Source organism: Sorex araneus, chromosome X, assembly GCF_027595985.1.
Source record: "Sorex araneus isolate mSorAra2 chromosome X, mSorAra2.pri, whole genome shotgun sequence".
Classification (NCBI taxonomy): domain Eukaryota; kingdom Metazoa; phylum Chordata; class Mammalia; order Eulipotyphla; family Soricidae; genus Sorex; species Sorex araneus.
Window position 1 is genome coordinate 38649986 of NC_073313.1, and position 19161 is coordinate 38669146.

Here is a 19161-nt window from a genome sequence, read left to right on the forward strand (position 1 = left end):
CATAGTAGATGTATTGTAAAGTAAAATTTCATATTTTAAGTATGAGAAACAGTACAATGTGTAGGATACTTCCCTGGCACCCCAGATGGTCCCCTGAGCAATCTGGTGTGGCTCCCAAACCAAATATTCTAATTTTCTCAGAAGTTAGGTCTACATGTTCCTGTCCTGTTGATGAAATTGCCACTGAGATGTTAAATGACTTTTATGTAACTATCTTCTTTCTCATAGAATACCCCATCTTGATAAAGAATCTTAAATTTTGAACTAGCTTTTGGTAAATGTCCAACATGTTTAGAAGGTAACTTTTAGGATTAGGATTGTGTCTTGTTATCCCTTATCTCCTCTTTCCTTTCTATCATACTTGTTCAAGGAAAGGGGTATGCCATTTGAGTGCTGGATATAAATGTTGCCAGGCCCTCCTCACTGGAAAAAATCACCCACCTCCAAAATTTTAAATGTAGGTTCTGAAATGATTAAGCAGATTGTAAAACATTAAGTGTCTGTTCTCTTTTCAATTGTGACAAGGTCATTCAAGCCTTGAGTTGGTTGAATTCTACTAAGAAATGGGAGTGGGCAGGGCTGGGGAGATGGTACAGTGGGTGGGCTGCTAGCCTTGCATGAGGCCTACCTAATTCAATCCCTGAGAAGCCAAGAGCAAACCCTGTGCACTGCCAGGTGTGGCCCGCAAAAGAAAAAAAGTGGTAGTGAAGCAATTTAGAACAGAAAAAAACACATTAAAAAACAGCAAACATTCTTTGATATAATCTTGCACAAACTGAATTTGTTCAAAAATTTATCTATGATGAGGAAACTTCTACCTCTTGGGGCTCATCCCTCTGAAATGGTACATCTCTAGATAGGTATTATTTTAGCATGATCTGCGATGCTTTCAGGACATTTTTCCCTAGTAAATTCTGTTATCAAATCTGGGAATTATTTGCTCTTTCTGAAATATTTGGTTTCTTTTAGCACCACTGTTTACATCCAGTAACAAGTCTCTCAATGAGAGGCGTTACTGGTGCCCACTCGAAAAAATTGATGAGCAATGGGATGACAGTGACAGTTTGCATAGCTGACAGTGACATAAATTGGACTCATCTGTTTGAATAATTATAGCATTAGTTTTCAAGTGAATTTCCACCTGATTTTCTGGTCTAAAAGACAGAGAAGTTTAGTTACCAGAGAAGTAAATTTGTTAATATACTTGGATCACTGTTACCTTTTTACATTTAATTTATAAAATGAACTAGCCCAATTTAACATGATGGGAAGATTGACTTTTCTAGAAAAGTAGTCAAATGCACATAAAATTGAAATGTCTTATATATTAAGGCAGATTACTTTTCTGTTTGTTCTGATATTTTGTCTTTTGTATTCACATCACATCTTCTACATTTACATGTCAAACCAACTTAAGTTTTTTGTTAGTCTACTGTTAGTTTATAATATCATGTAGTTTGGTGTCACAGTTCTTTATGTGTATAATTGTTACCACACCCATTAGCAAAGTTCCAGTAGCATCTCATATATTAATGAACCCATCCAGTATTTGGCTTTTACTTAGTTCACTAAGTATGATCACATTAAAATCCTTTTCATTGCATTCTACTATACACACGTATATACGTGCTTGTGTGTATGTATACATATATCACAACTGCTTTATTCATTTGTCAGTGGGGAATTTAAGTATTCCCCCTTTTTTGATATTGTGAATTATGTTGCTCTTAAGATAGAAGTTAAAATACCTGTTAAATAAATGCCTACAAGTGGTATGCTGTATCTCATGGACTATCTATGCCATTCTCAGTGTGGTAATATTTAATTATGATTTTGAATTTTGCATTTTTCTAATAAGTGACAAGTATTTTTTCTTATGTCTGTCAGCCATGTTTATGTATTTTTGCAGATTTTTTCCAAGACTTTTTGCCCATATTTTATTCAGTTGCTTGCCTTTTGGTGATAGTTTGCTGTGTAAAAGCTTTTAAATTTAATTTGCCACATTTGTTTAATCTTGTTTTTGTCTCCATTGGAGACACTTCCTTAAATGCAAGAGGAAATGATAATTATACCTCCATAATTTGGTATGGATTGATGGAACTCTTACAGGTCCAGGAAAAAAAACTGTTTTTGCAACTCCATTGTTTCCTATCTTATTTTGAAGCCTTCAAAGGAAGAGTTGATATGTAGATGCAAAATTTAATTATATAAGCCAATAATTTTCCTATTGTCTTTTGACATATCCAGTGAAAGATTAGTTGGTATAATTGGAAAAGCCCTCTTGTTTTATTTCAGTCCACCCCCCACCCATGTTCTTACTGAAAATATAAAAGACAGTCTTTCAAACTCTTGTGTCTGGACTGATCTTTCTTCATGCAGTAAGCATCAGGCATTATATGAAGTTTCTGTGATATTGCCAATGTTTCATACTGATTTTCAGTTCATTTTCTTTTGTTTTTCAGAAAGAGTTTTGGAACACCTACACAAAAGCTCAACAAGGAGACAATAACAGAGGAAGTGACTGGTTTCAGTTTTATCTTACATTTCCTTTAATCTTTGGTCTCTTTATTATCCTCCTTGTCCTTTTCCTAATCTGGAGATGCTTCCTAAGAAACAAAATTCGCAGACAGACAGTGACTGAAGGCCACATTCCTTTCCTCAATACCTTAATATCATCACTCCTTCTCCCCCACCAGATGAAGTGTTTGATAGCAGTGGCTTATCCCCAGGCTTTCTGGAATATGTTGTTGGGCGTTCAGATTCCGTCTCCACTCGTCTGTCCAATTGTGACCCCCCACCGACCTATGAGGAAGCCACTGGGCAGGTGAATCTGCAGAGGAGTGATACGGAGCCTCATTCAGATCCACCACCTGAGTACGATGACATCATCAACTCCAGCTCTGCCAGTGCCATTGCCATGGTGCCTGTGGTCACCACCATCAAATGAAGCTCCCAACTTTTTACTATAATCATTTTTAAAATACTAATGAAAGAAATTTCTAGCACTTTACCACTACATAAATGTGCATTCATCTATTTTATTGAACTCTTAAAGCATACCACTCTTTTATAGTTTGATTTGATTTTCATGGTTTCCTGGTATAAAATTATGATTCCTGCTAATTTTGGCTCATGGAAATAGGTCTAGGTGGGAAAACATAATAGCGGATGATTCCGTGTGATGTGATGAGGTTAATTCTGTGCATATATGCATGTGGCCAGTATATTTGTAACTGTCTCACTCTTATCCAAATAATTTGTAAAGAAAACATTACTCACCAAAATTGGGGATGAAAGACATGAACAATTTGTGAAATAGTCAGCAACATACTATTGAATTCTAAATGTAAGCTAAACCTATCATGTTTTCTAATTCATAGTGGCTTTTATTAACCTTTTCCTTCAACTATCATGAAAAAAACTGCACAGTCCACCTTGATGTTTAGATACATTTCAGAGATATGTGGCGGGAAGCACAATAGTCAGTAACTTATGGCATAGCAAGAACATCATTGCTCTTTATTGGCATTTGAATAATACTGCAGAAGGGATTTTTGACTGTCATGCTTCTCACACACACAAAATATTTAAACTGTGTTTGCTTAGTACCTCTGAATGCCTTAGGCTCTTTGTATTACCATCTTGGCGGAAGGATTTCCTGCCAAACAGAATACTGATTACTCTCTTGCTCATTTGTGACAGTAATTATTTCTTTTTCTCTTTAATTGCCTTTTACTCTACTCCTCACTCCCTCTCCCACCACCCAGATCTTTATTTAAGCACCTAAGAGTTCAGTTAAGATAAAATTTTTGAAACTTTTTTCCTTAGTGTTTTTAGAGAGACTGAAGTGTTTGCCTTTGGATGATTAAGAGGCAATTTTCCTTTAGATGAAGAACTGTGATTTTTTTTTATATATTGCTCTCCAATCAGTGGAGTAAGATTACGAAGTTTGTGTTGTGCCAGGTGCACAATAATAAACCTAGCTAGAGCTTCATGTAGATATCATTTCTGTTGCTTTTTGATTTTGTATTTTCATTGAATCATTCTTTACTTTTTCTCTTGAAGGAGAGGGAACAGGTGATGAATCAACAGCCAACATAAAGTGGCTCCAAAAGAAAATCAGTGCATCCTATGAACTTCCATGGTGTATGCACTGATAGAAAATTTATTACAGGGAATGGATGAATTTTCAGGGAAAACGTCAGCACCTTTTTGGTGTTGGATAAAATGGTTGAGAAGTTAGAAGGAAAACAGAATTCCATGTGCCATACCCTGCATCCTCCATCTCCCTCAACACTTCCCTCCATCCTGCTCTGGAAACCAAAGGAAGGGGAATGCTAGTGGGGAGCACTCAGAACTAGGAGTCTGATTCCATTCTGCAACACATTTGCCACGGTACCTTAGGGAAGGAAGACTCTCAAATTCCTTCTGCCTTTCTCCAGGGGCTTTAAATGGATTTAACAAGATGGCATGTGTGGCAGTACTCAAAGATGTGAAGAGCTATCTAGATATCCGGTGATACCATTGTACTTATGCATAAGGGAAATTTTTCTTTTTCCCTAAAACTCAAAGAGTTTTCATGTAGTGATAACAGCATAGGCTGCTTGTCACCTGTGCTCTCTAACCACCAGTCCGAGGATCCAGTGCTGGTCTCCACTGCTGTGCCAATTTGAAGATAACAGACAGCTCAGCAAAACAGGATTAAGAAAACTAGGACGAGAGTTTGGTAGTTGTTATAGCTTTCATAGACTAAGTGTAACCTTTTTCTAAAACAATTGGCCATAAGAACAGCTTTGACTTCCGGTCAAAGCTGAAAGTATGGGAATGTTGGATCCCAAAATGTGTGTTTTGCTTTCTTTCTAAATGAAAAAATAGGCTTCCTTTTGTGTGGGTTGCTTGTGATTAATTATCAGGCCTCAGATAAGACCAGCAGTGTTCAAAGTGTGCCCCATGGAGTCCCTGAGAGTCCTCACAGACCCTTCAAAGGGATCTGGGAGATTAAAAACTATTTTCATAATAATACAAAGACATTATCTTTTTCAAGCTCTGTCTCTCAAAAAGTAGCTGAAAATTTAAAAGGATGCCAAACACAAACCTTTTGTTTCAGAAAATGATGATTTCTTTAGATTTTTATTTATGTTAGCATGTAGTGAACTTTGAAAATTTTTTTTTAAATTTCTAGTTTTATTCTCTACTCGGGCAATTACTGATAGCTAAAAATACATTTAAAAATGCCCTCCAAGAGTAGAGGGGTCTGGAGACCAAATTTTGCCAATTTCTGAATAAAGAAGTAAGATATTCTTGCAATTTTCACATCTGAAACACCTCGTATTGGATTCAGTATGCCTCTTAGGAGATACCAGAATCGCATTTTAAGAATGAATGCAGAAACTTGAAGCAAAAGCCACAGCCAAAACCATAAACTGACCAATGATTTCAGTTTTTTAGACTGTTGGTCAATTCCTTGTGATGACTGGCATTAGCCATAGGTCTCATGGAGGCATTTGTTTAAAGATAGGACTAACTAAATGCAACTTTCATCAAGAAAGTCTCTTTGGTTTGTTTATTTTGGGTTTTACATGTTCAAAACAACTCTTTTGGTACTCCATCTAATTTTATAAGCTGATTTTCTGAACATTTATTATAATTAAAGGGGCTTATCTGGAATAATATATATTTTTATGCTTTTGCCTTTCTTAACTGATTGATATTACATTCACCTTTGATCATTTTAAATAAAGGTTTATTTTTGCAGGATATATTTAGTACCTTTCTTATGCAGGAACTAAATCAAGCCTCTCAGTTTGCATTTAAATGAAAGAAAGGGCTCAGTAGTTTCCTGGTGGAATGGTTTCCAAGTCTCCACGCATAGTGGTTATATATGGATTCCTAGAACTGGCACTTTCTGGCTCCTTGCTTTGAATATCAGAGTGAATTTTATCTGTTTTAAAGTAAATTCCATGATTTTTCTTCTGTTGCCCAGTACAAATACAAATGCTGTGTTTGATTCCTTGTTAATGATGACTTTAAGATTGATCTGATATAATAACTGTGGCAGTAGCTTTAACTTGGTTCTATGTAAATACCATGGATTTTAAATTTTCACATTTTTAAACACTTGGTTTACATTAAATTATGGTATTTAACTATTTTTATGTTTATACTTGGTAAGGTTTTTCTTATGTTTCTGTGTTTTTGGTATGCTAAATAAAGCTATTTTTAAACCCATTTCTTCTGTCATGTATTAATAATCTTTTGGTTAAATGATAGACATCCTGCCTATGGTCATATTATATTTATAACAAAGTAAAATTCAAACATGTCTTTGTTTATGGTCCATACCCACCAGTGCTCAGGGATCACTAGTGGTGGGGCTCGAAGACCATAATCAAACCTGGGTTGGCCACATGCAAGGCAACCCTTACCTACTGTACTACAGCTCCAGCCCTACATTTGTCTTTGTAAACCTAAAAAGTCACTATTATCTGGTCCCACAGCTTTAGCTAACCTTAGCACAGATAACAGGCACAAAATGCCCACCTTGTGTGAGAAACACCAAGGAGACTATGAAGCAGTGGTGCCAATATATATCATTCATCCTGGGGGACTTTTCCATCAGATTAGCAATGGGAAATAACGTAGTGTTGTATGACCCCAACTCAACTCAAGCTCACAGATGTTCTTTTTCCTAAAAGTTCCACGGTATTTTATTAGCCGTCATCTATATTAGTCTATGTTCTCATTTTTGTTTTCAGTAATGTAAATTCAAACTTTTTTCCCATGAAACCCTATTATATAAACCCTATTATATAAAGCAGACTGTAAGGAGCCAGAGCAGTGTGGCTCCTTGTCAAGTCTCCTTTACTTCAGGTCAGACCATGTCACTGCTACAAGCACTAGAATTTGATGAAGATAACTAGGAAACTTCTGTAATGGAACATTGCTTATTAATGTTCAATTTCACAGTTCCCTCAACTTGACACGATCAACCCAAGCCACAGAATCTTCATCGCCAATGTACTGCTTAGGGTTTACAATGTTCTTTTTAGTCCAATTTTCCTACTGCGTACTGCACTAGCCACAAAAAATACCCTGTTTGAAGAAAGGACCATGCATGGAATGTTAATAGCTCTGATTTCTATATTACTTCTATCATCACCGTGCCCCCTGCTACATTTCCAACAGTCTGTTCTTTTGCATTTGTGGGAAACAATGGTTTTAATAAATTTATATACCATATTGTGAAATAAGCACAGGGTGATGTCAGTGAAAACAGGGATGAATATTATAAAAGCTTGTTATTCAACAAAAGCAGCAAATAAACTAGCAAAAACTGTCAGTATCAACTTCATCAGAAATTAAAATGAAAGGGTTTTTTTGTCTTTCACTTTGAAACTAAGTTTTATAGTAATCAGGAAAGCAAAGAAAAACTTTACTTACCCTAGCCTTAGCTCTTGTTTCCTTCTCAGTGGTATACTGGAAGGCAACAGTTAATATTTCAGGTTTAGATTCCTAATACCATAGGATGCAGAACTCGCCTTATGCTCAAAGATCTAAATTGGTTCCATAATATACTAGTTCAAAGGGCTTGCTTGTATTTTGTCTCACATGGAACTTTTCCCAGTTTGACTCAATGAAAGTAGAGATTCAAAACTACTGAAAGATAAATTTATTAGCTACTACAACCTGGCAAAAGATCAAAGTTGGGGTTATATTGTGGAGCGATATAACAATCAAAGTTGTGGAGTGATAGAACAGCGGTTGGGCGTTCGCCTTTCACGCGGCCGACCAGTGTTCGATTCCTCCGCCCCTCTCAGAGGGCCCGGCAAACTACCAAGAGTATATTGACTGCACAGCAGAGCCTGGCAAGCTACCCGTGTGTATTGGATATGCCAAAAGCAGTAACAATTAGTCTCTCAATGAGAGACGTTACTGGTGCCCGCTCGAACAAATCGATGAACAGCGGGATGACATTCACAGTGTCAGTGACTACAACTTGGCAAAAGATCAAAGTTGGGGTTAGGGGGCTGGAGCGGTAGCACAGCAGGTAGGGTGTTTGCCTTGCACACGGTCAACCTGGGTTCGATTCCCAGCATCCCATATGGTCCCCTGAGCACTGCCAGGAGTAATTCCTGAGTGCAAAGCCAGGAGTAACCCCCATGCATCACTGGTTGTGACCCAAAAAAGCAAAAAAAAAAGTTGGGTTTAACAACAAACAAGAAAACTTGTGAAGAAAGAGTAAGGAGCAAATAAAAGAGAAGTTTGAGAACTATCACATGGTTTTAGGAATCTGCAGGGCCAAGCACATTTCCAGAGTAGGATGCATGTTCTATAAACATTTGGGAAGGCTCTAAGCCCTCTGTCTGACCTTCAGAGCCTACATAAGCATAAGTAGATCGTGTACCTTACATTAGAGTTGCATTCTGTCCAGCTCCGCATTGAAAGTTCACTCCATGACGCATGTACAACACATCCACAAACAGGGACACTTTTTGTGGGTTTGGGGCCCCAGGTGTTTAAAGAACTGTTAAATCGTTAGCTAAACGTAATGGTTACAAACAAAAACTGAGAAGAAGAGACAAAACTCAAAGCTTGTCATGTCATAACTAACAGTAGCACTGCCTGCTGTGACCAGTCCTACCCATCGAGGTACTATGACCACAGTATCCTGGTAGCCTCAGAGCCCATCCTACAGCCTCGCTTAGAGATCAAGTCAGTAGTCATCCAGTTGTCCTCAATGGCATAAGCCTTTGACCTCACAGCTCAGGTAGTAGGCCTGGCCTCTCCCACAGAAAAGAATTTACATCCAATTCCCCCAAAATGTTTTATAACCCAAAATCCAAACTAAGATAATTGGTGAAGAAGTGTTTGGTCAAGTGGACTCAGACATTATGGATCTGCTTAACCCCGAGGCATAAGACCATTTGTATAAAGGCATAGATGATAACTAACATAAGATCAAGGATTGTGAGAATAAGAAATATGATACCACTAAAGGAAACCAATACACCTCCAAGAACTGCCCCAGAAAAATGCAGATTGTCAGAAAAGTGTTCAAGTTTGTAAGAGTGAGACCCGGGAATGCCTCCTCCCCATAGACACAATAAGCCTGCTACTTTGTAGGAGCAACTGCCTTCCCAAAAAGAATACTGGATTGTCAATAAGAAAATGGGGCGAAGAAATGAACAGAAAGTTTTCCAAAGAAGAGATATGAATGACCAAAAGGCACATGAAAAAATGCTCTGCATCACTAATCATCAGGGAGGTGCAGATCAAAACAACCATGAGATACCACCTCACACCACAGAGAATGGTACACATCCAAAAGAACAAAAGCAACCGCTGTTGGAGGGGATGTGGGGAGAAAGGGACCCTTCTATACTGTTGGTGGGAATGCCGACTGGTTCAGCCCTTATGGAAAATAATATGGACGCTGCTCAAAAAATTAGAAGTTGAGCTCCCACTCGACCCAGCAATACCACTCCTGGGAATATATCATGGAGAAGCAAAAAAGTATAGTCGAGATGACATTTGCACTTATATGTCCATCGCAGCACCGTTTACAATAGCCAGAACCTGGAAAAAACCCGAGTGCCCAAGAACAGATGACTGGTTAAAGAAACATTGGTACATCTATACAGTGGAATACTATGCAGCTGTTAGAAAAGATGAAGTCATGAATTTTACATATAAGTGGATCAACATGGAAAGTATCATGCTAAGTGAAATGAGTCAGAAAGAGAGAGACAGACATAGAAAGATTGTGCTCATCTGTGGAATATAAAATAACAGAGTAGGAGACTAACACCCAAGTATAGTAGAAATAAGTGCCAGGAGGTTGGCTCCCTGGCTTGGAAGCTGGCCTCACATGCTGGGGGAAAAGGCAGTTCAGATAGAGAAGGGAATGTCAAGTAAGCCCTGGTTGGAGGACCCGCTCAGGAGGGGAGATGCATGCTGAAAGTAGACTATAGATTGAGCACGATGGCCACTCAATGCCCCTATTGTGGACCACAACACCCAAAAGGAGAGAGAGAGAACAAAAGGGAATGCCCTGACACAGAGGCAGGGGTAGGGTGGGGGCATGGGATTGGGAGGTGGGAGGGATACTGGGTTCACTGGTGTTGGAGAATGGACTGGTAGAGGAAGGGGTGCTCGAACATTGTATGAGTGAAACACAAGTATGAAAATGTGTAAATCTGTTACTGTGCCCTCACGGTGACTCACTAATTAATAAAAAAGAATACTGGGTTGGAAGATGAGATCAGCATGTCCATAGGAAGAGGGATAAGAGATCATCAGAAAGGGAAGGCATTCAGTCTTACTGGGAATGCTACTGGGGTAATGTGATCCAATGTCAAAAAGGACATCAGTGACATTTCTATGCCCTGGCATGGCAACCTGTCTCCTAGATAGGTAGCCCCAGCACCAGGAACAACACTGGAGTGGGCAGTGCCTGGAAACTGTCTTTCCTTTGGAGAACCAGAAGAACCTAGAGCGCACAGGGAGCAGATGGATGAAGTGTGGGTAGACCTGAGGGGTTTCTTTTTGTATTGTTTTGGGACCACACCAGCGGTTCTCAGAGGTTACTCCTAGCTTGGCACTCAGGAATATACACCTGGCGATGCTCAGGGAGCCATTTGGGATGCTGTGCAAGTGTCCTACCCATTGTATTATTGCTCCAGCACCAGACCTGAAGGATTTCAGTTCACAGAATTTGGGAACAGAATTCCAGTAAAGAGGACGTCTCCCTGCAAGAAGCAACAACTGCTGCTGCGCAACTTTCTATGATATCTTTTTTGTCTGTTTGGCAGGGGGACAGAGAATGCCATACTGGTTGCAACCAATTGATGACCAGGGTAGGAGTAGAACCTCACCTCTCCAATAGTGTTGCCTCTTCCCACATGCAGGCAGTAACTGCAGGTACTGGGCTCACAGTTACTCTCAGTTGCTTCCTGCAACCTCTGCTCACAGTCCCCAAAGGCCCTGGCAACTAGAGTTCATGCAGCTATGGTAAACTGTGCTACATTCTGGGAGCAGAGCAAGGCTTCAGTTTGTTTTCTCCTGGAGCTTCAGCTCCAAAGGATGATGGCACAGTGCTTTTCTTCAACCCAGCCAACCCCTGCCTGGGGGTGTACTGACTGCAGGAAACCCAAGATGCAACTAGAGTTACGTTCATCAAAATACATTCATCTGGCCTATAGCCTGAGCCCAGTATACCCAGGGTTGCTCTGCTTATGCAAATTCCTCTGGGGAAAACAGCTGCAGAACCTAATGAGATCAGAATAACCTGCAGCTGAGGGGTTAGTTTCTATGGGGAAAGCACTGCACGAGATTTGCCTCAAGCTGACAGTCGCTACAGTTCCAGAGAGACCTGTGCCCTCAACACTCACTAGCATGAACCTCTGCTTTCTATCACCCTGTTCTTACCCACTCTACTGGGTTCTTGGGCTGCCCTCTCCTGCTAGCTCTTCAGTTCCATCCATGCTGACCAGTGCTAAGGCTTTACAGTGACATAAAGCTCAATATCCAGGTCCAACACCCTTGGCCTGCATCCTGCAGCCTTTAACTCTAACACAACTCCAATACATAAAGACTTGGAAAGAAAGTTGCTTAGCTTTATGCATAGAAGTTAAAACAGTCTTCCAAGCAAATTCAGGAAATGGACCCATCTAAGCTCCAAAAACAAACATAGGCTTAAAGTAAAAGATTAGAAGACATTACTACAAGCAAATGGTAATAGAGAAAATCCAGAGGCAGCCACACTTAGATAAAATAGAATCCTAGGTTAAAAAAAAGTAACAAGAGACAGGAAAGAACGTTATTTAATATTTAAGATGTCAATTCATCAAGACATTCATCAAAGCTTGTTAATAGATGCACATAAAATTAAGGATCATAAAAATATGCTGAGTAATTTTAAAAGATCTAAAGAGAGATATGAGAAATATATAATGTTAGGAGACATCAGAATCCCCTGTATATCAAATGGATAAATAACAGAAAGAAAACTAATACATGACCATCAGCTTCATGTGATGAATTAGACCAAATAGTCTTATAGATTTATGGATTATTCTATCCAAGAAAAGCAGAATGTACATTCTTTTCAAATGCACATTAAAATTCTCAGGAATAAACAAAATAGATACAATAAATTTATAAAGATGGAAGTAATTCTAATCACAATGGTATACAAAGAAAAATCAAGCATAAAAACACCACTACTGAATAACTCATCAACAGGAAATCAACAGAAAATAAAAAATCATTTGGAGACAAATGAAAATAAAATATGCACTATCAGAACCTATGCAGTGCAGCTAGGCAATACCAAGAGGGTAATTTATAATATTATAGGACTGTATCAAGAAGCAAGAAAAATATCAAATTAACAATCTTATCTTACACATAAGTAAATTAGGAAATAACAAATGAAATAAAGTCAACAGAAATAAGGAAAAAATTATAGTGAAAATTTATAAGATGTAAATGCATAAAGGTCAATGAAATAAAAAACATTTCCTTGCAATGATAAATTTGACCTTTAGATAGCTCACTGAGAAAATAGAAAACTTTCAATCATAGAATAAAATATGTAAGTGAAGTAATGATATCACAGAAATATAAATGTTCATAGAGACATCTATATGCAAATAAATTTGACAATGTGGACAAAAATCATACAATCATATCCAAACCTAAATCAGGAAAACAATAGGAATCTCCTGAAAATGAACCAATAACAAGGAAATTTAAACAAAAATCAAAAGCCTTCCCAAATACAAGACCCCAGAACTAAATGGATTCATTTGCCAGTTCTCCCAAACATCCAAAGAATATTTAATACATATCTTTCTTAAATCCAACTGAAATTACTGAAAAGGTATTATTTCCTAATGAAAGAGGTTATTTCATTTTATGATTTCCAAAGTACCCTAATATGAAAAGCAGATAAAGATATCACAAAAAATCACTATCGTTCAGGGTCTTGGTAAATAGGGTTAGTGGTAGAGCATACACTAACCATGCATGAGTTCAGTCCATGGCACTTCACCACCACTGAACACTGCTAGATGCTACCCCCATAAAAAACTGAAAACTTCCTTCATTGCACATATAAACAAAACTATAGTCAATATATCTGTTAAATATTTATGCAAAAAGCATCATCCAAATATTAGCAAACAAAAGTCAAAAAATTTACAGGTTTGTACATCATTGCATCATTGCCAAGTGGGATACATTCTGGAGATGAAAGAAAACTTAACATATGAAAGAGAATAACTACATTAATATAAGAAGCAAAAATATGAACATTTCAACATATGACAAGAAAGCATTTAATAAGATTCAACATCTATTTATGATAAATATCAGAATACAATGGAAATGAAATACAAATCAAGAGAATAAAACTTATAAACGACAAATCCAAACCAACATCATAATCAATGGTGAAAAACTGAAAGCTTTTCCTCTAAGAACAAGAATGTTCATTCTCACCTCTATTAACATAGTAGTGGAAATCCTAGCAGATCAATTAGCCAAAAAAAAAGAAGCAATAAAACAGAATCCAAGTTTGTAAAGAAGTTAAACTGTCATTAATTGCTGATAACATGTTAAATAATGTACATATAAAACACTAGAAATACCACCAAAATATTGAAAATAATAAACTAATACAGTAAGTTGCTGGCTACACTGCAAAATAAATATACAAAAATATTTTGCATTTCTATGTTCAAATTATGAACTAGAAGGGGAAATAAAGAATAAATCAAGACTACTAACTCCAGTACACAAAGATTCAAAACAAAATAAAGACCTGAGTCCATAAAATACAAAGAGGAAAGTCGGGATATGTGCTTAACCTCAGCCATATCCGTGTATCTTGAAATTTGACTAAATGAAAAAACGTCTTTACAGAAAAAGAAACCAACACAAAAATTATATGACATCCTACTGAGTGAGGAATTCACAATGCAAACATCTGACAGGGAATTAATATATTAAGTACAAAAAAATCTCATAAAACTTAGCAAAAACACATAAGCGAATTTAAAAATGGATAGAGGATCTGAATATACAGTTCTCCAAAGAAGACATGGCTAATAGGCATGGGGAAATGTTCACAATTGTTTACTATAAGGGAAATGCAAATAAAAGACATAAGAATATATCATCTTACACCTGTGTGAATGCTTATATCAAAGATACAAGAAAATACAAAAAAAATGGTGAGAGTATGGATAAAAAGGAACTTTTATACAAAGCTGGTGGGAATATAAATTGCTATAGACTATTTGGAAAACAATACAGAGTTTCATCCAACAGCTAAAAATAGAACAACCTTTTGATCCAGCAGAACAACTTCTAGATATATATCTAACTAATATGAAAACACTAATTTGAAAAAATATAGGTAATCCAATATTTACTATAGCACTACTTATAACTGCCAAGACAAATAAAATACCAAGTTCCATTGAAAAAATGATTGAGTAAAGACACAGCACGTATGCACAATGGAATCCTACCCAGCAATATAAAATGAGGTCTTGCTGTTTGTGACTACAGGTCTGGAACTTGAGGGGGTTATCCTAAGTTTCTGAAAAATAAGAAGGGAAAAGACAGAAATTGCATAGTTCCATTCACAGTGTGGAATATAAATGCAGAAAATGAATTAAAACAAAACCCATTGGATAACAGAAAAAAATAAAACAAAACCCACTGTATAACAGAACTGAGAATAACAGTGGACAACTGGGGGTGGGGTGGGGAGGAACAGCAATGGGTAAAGATCTTTTGGTGATTTATTATCCCTTTGACGTTGTATAAACAACATGGTTGTGGTATCATACTTTTGAAGATATGTGAAACTGTACTTATAAAACAATTGAGCAGTCAAAGCCCTTCTACATTCCATGTCTGCTAGAAGTTCCTGAAGAGACGAGGCTGAAAAGCATTCATAAAAAAGACACTTAAACATGTCATCAAACTAGGATTAGAATTGATTTATTTAACATGAGTTTTCTCTCAAAAGCATAACATTTTCACATGCTAAAAACCAGTATGCCTCACCAATAAATAAATAAATAGAGCACGAAGAAAAAAAAACACAAACCAGTATGCCTCATGTTAATCTGTTAAGTTTTAACTTATGAGTTACACCTAGTCTTTTATCTGTCTGAAAATGCACCTCAGTCACAATGTACCAGTCTTATAGGCATGAGGCCAAAGGAATTTGAACCCAAGATCTGACTCATGTAGTCTAGAGCAGTATTTCTCAGATGGGAGCCATATGACTTCCCATGGGTCCCAAGGATATTCCAAAAGCAACATAGGTGAAAACTGCATAAATGGGGCACCATGGCATGATACTAGGGTACCAACTTGTAGGACAGGGGCCTACAGGAAGAAAATAAGGTCAAAAGGGGGCCATCATAGAAAAGTGTTGAGAAATACTTATCTAGTGCAATCCCACCCACACTGTTGGTTGATTTCTAGTGCCACACCAAGAAGTACAATTTTCAGCCCACTTCAACCAAGAGTTCAGCCTCTTACAAGTACCATAACCAATTGTGTGATCCCAGAATGTACCAATGACAAAGAGAAGAGGAAAAATATTAAAATTTATATTTTCTCAGAACTAAGTAAGGCTTCAGGGCCACAGCAATAGTATAGTCGGTAGGGCATTTTCTCTGCATGTGGTTGACCAGGGTTCAATTCCCAGCAACCCATACAATCCCCCAAGCACTGCCAGGAGTGAATCCCAAGTGCAGAACCAGAAGTAAATTCTGAGCATTGCTGGGTATGGCCCGAAACAAAAAACAAACCAAAAAAGAACTTCTGCATAGTCCTCAGAAATCTGTTACTCTCATTAAATATATAACTGTTTCATGCTGTTAAAATCTGTTATTGACAGATAGAGATAGATTTAAGTATTATTTCATTATAATCTTAGACCTTAAGTTTATAACCCCCTTCATTCCTCTTAAAAGACTTCCTAAAATCAAATTTTAATTATTTTTACTTAATTACTACAAGGCATTCTTTCAGAGAACCCCTTGAAAGTATTTCATGAGATTTACTCCTCTTCATCATAAGAAATATTGATTATACTAACCTTAGTTTATAAGACAATGTACAGAAAATAAAAATAAAATAACTGTCAAATATGAAATAAAACTTAACCTTAAGATGGAATCATGTGGATATGTAGTGTGTCTTTAAAATTATATAAACTTCTCAAACTCTAATATGTTCTAACATTATTTGTCATTCAGGTTATTAATATATCACAAATCATAAAAAATTAAATTGCCTTATCAAATGCATTACAATAAGAGCCTTGTGGTCATTTAAAATGTTAATTATTTACAGAAATTATTTGCCCTAGTGGTTTTATGAATGTCTCTCATGTTCAGAAAATGACAAAAAAAAACTGACAAATATTCCAGTCTAAACTCTAAAACTGTGGGTTGTAACCCTATATGAGGTTGTTATTTACAACCTACTTTATACACATATTAACTCTTGGTCAAATACAAATTTCCTGGGTGAAAGGAGTTGTAAGTGGAAAAGGTGTAAGAATCCCTGCTCTAGAATACAGGTTAAACATAAAACTGACTGGATTAGAATCACCAGAGATTACGGAAAACCTGGGTTTACAAAGACTAATTATGTGTAGCTAAATTAATAGTAAAGATAAATTAATTTCAATTGTTTTGAGTAAAAGTTATTTTTATCTGTTTTGAATTAGGAATTTGTATGCAATTATAATTAATTATTCTCATATCAAATGTCACGAAATAACAGATGGGAGAACATAATGGTATTAAATGTATGTTTTGAAAATAGTTTTCCTTGGGAGGCATCACCCTCCCCAACCTTAAACTCTACTACAAAGCGGTAACAATTAAAACAGCATGGTACTGGAACAAAAGCAGAACTGTAGACCAATGGAACAGGGTGGAATATCCCCACACACAACCTCAAATGTATGATCATCTAATCTTTGATAAAGGTGCAAGAGATGTGAAGTGGAGCAAGGAAAGTCTCTTTAACAAATGGTGCTGGCACAACTGGACAACCACATGCAAAAAAATGGGCTTAGAACTCGATCTGACACCATGCACAAAAGTCAGATCAAAATGGATTAAGGACCTCAACATCAGACCACAAACCATAAGGTACATTGAAGACAAGGTAGGCAAAACCCTCCAGGATATTGAAGATAAAGGTATCTTCAAAGATGAGACGGAACTAAGCAATCTAGTAAAAACAGAGATCAACAAATGGGACTACATTAAACTAAAAAGCTTCTGCACCGCAAAAGATACAGCGACCAGAATACAAAGACTATCTACAGAATGGGAAAGGATATTTACACAATACCCATCAGATAAGGGGTTGATCTCAAGGGTATATAAAGCACTGGTTGAACTCTACAAGAAGAAAACATCCAACCCCATCAAAAAATGGGGCGAAGAAATGAACAGAAACTTTACCAAGGAAGAGATACAAATGGCCAAAAGGCACATGAAAAAGTGCTCTACATCACTAATCATCAGAGAGATGCAGATCAAAACAACCATGAGATACCACCTCACACCACAGAGGCTAGCACACATCCAAAAGAACAAAAGCAACCGCTGTTGGAGAGGATGTGGGGAGAAAGGGACCCTTCTACACTTCTGGTGGGAATGTCGGCTAGTCCAGCCCTTTTGGAAAACAATATGGACGATTCTCAAAAAACTAGAGGTTGAGCTCCCATTTGACCCAGCAATACCAACGCTGGGAATATATCCCAGAAAAGCCAAAAAGTATAGTCGAAGTGACATATGCACTTATATGTTCATCGCAGCACTGTTTACAATAGCCAGAATCTGGAAAAAACCCGAGTGCCCTAGAACAGATGACTGGGTGAAGAAACTCTGGTACATCTATACAATGGAATACTATGCAGCTATTAGAAAGAATGAGGCCATGACGTTTCCATATAAGTGGATCAGCATGGAAAGTATCATGCTAAGTGAAATGAGTCAGAAAGAGAGAGACAGACATAGGAAGATTGCACTCATCTGTGGACTATAGAATAACAGACTATAATACTAACACCCAAGAATAGTAGAAATAAATACCAGGAGGTTGTCTCCATGGCTTGGAGGCTGGTCTCTCATTCTTTGCAACTCAGAGAAGGGAACACCAAGTAAAATGTGATTGGAGGTCATGTGGGGGAAAGATGATGCGGGCCCAATATAGACTAGAGACTGAACACAATGGCCACTCAACACCTTTATTGCAAACCACAACACCTAATCAGAAAGAGAGAACAAAAGGGAATACCCTGCCATAGTGGCAGTGTGGGGTGGGGGGGAGACAGGACTGGGGAGGGGGGAGAGGGATGTTGGGTTTACTTTTGGTAGAGAATGGGCACTGGTGAAGGGATGGGTTATCAAACTTTCTAAGGGAGAAACATGAGCACAAAAAATGTATAAATCTGTAACTGTACCCTCACGTTGACTCACTAATTAAAAATAAACTATTAAATTAAAAAAAAGTCTTGCTTAACGCATTAAGATGCTCGAAGTAGATTGACCTCAAACACAGACAAGCTAGCAGGTCACCATTTTTCCAGACTGCTCCAAATGGAAAGGTTATTGCTGTATTTTTTCCTTATGCCTTGCCAATACTATTTTTGAATTTTCTGTGAAGAGCGATTATATTTACAAGTGAAAACATAATTTCAAAATGTAGTGCATGTGTTTAACTACATGAGTTAGACCAATGATTTGGCCCTTATGGATCTCAGAATTCTCTGCAAAATACAATATAAATGTCTAACATAGTATGTACCTTATGAGACAAGATTAAAAACTTGAGCACATTACTATTAAAAAAAAAGAAAATGTTTTTTATTTTACTATTCATAACAGGCTCCTGTGCAACTAACTTTTCTGCTTCACAGAGAGCATGATAGAAATGTCCTACTTTTTATTATAAGAATTATTTTAATAAATATTTGCACTGTCAAAAAAAAAGAAAATAGTTTTCCTTTTTCTTTTGTCCCCACCCCTAATTAATCTTTTTTTAAGTATGTTCTGTGCACAGAAATAAGTATATATACACACACACTATTGCGCAAACACATGCACAATT

General features: G+C 37.2%; 1 protein-coding gene across 1 annotated transcript in view; it reads left to right on the forward strand.

The window, feature by feature from the left end:
- Positions 1–3316, forward strand: part of LOC101547654 (transmembrane gamma-carboxyglutamic acid protein 1) — a 38643-nt gene extending 35327 nt beyond the window's left edge. The window contains 2 exon segments of the mRNA XM_055121068.1: positions 2463–2652; positions 2655–3316. Coding sequence (XP_054977043.1) covers positions 2463–2652; positions 2655–2947 — 483 coding nt within the window. The 3' untranslated portion in view covers positions 2948–3316.
- Positions 3317–19161: the final 15845 nt, after the last annotated feature.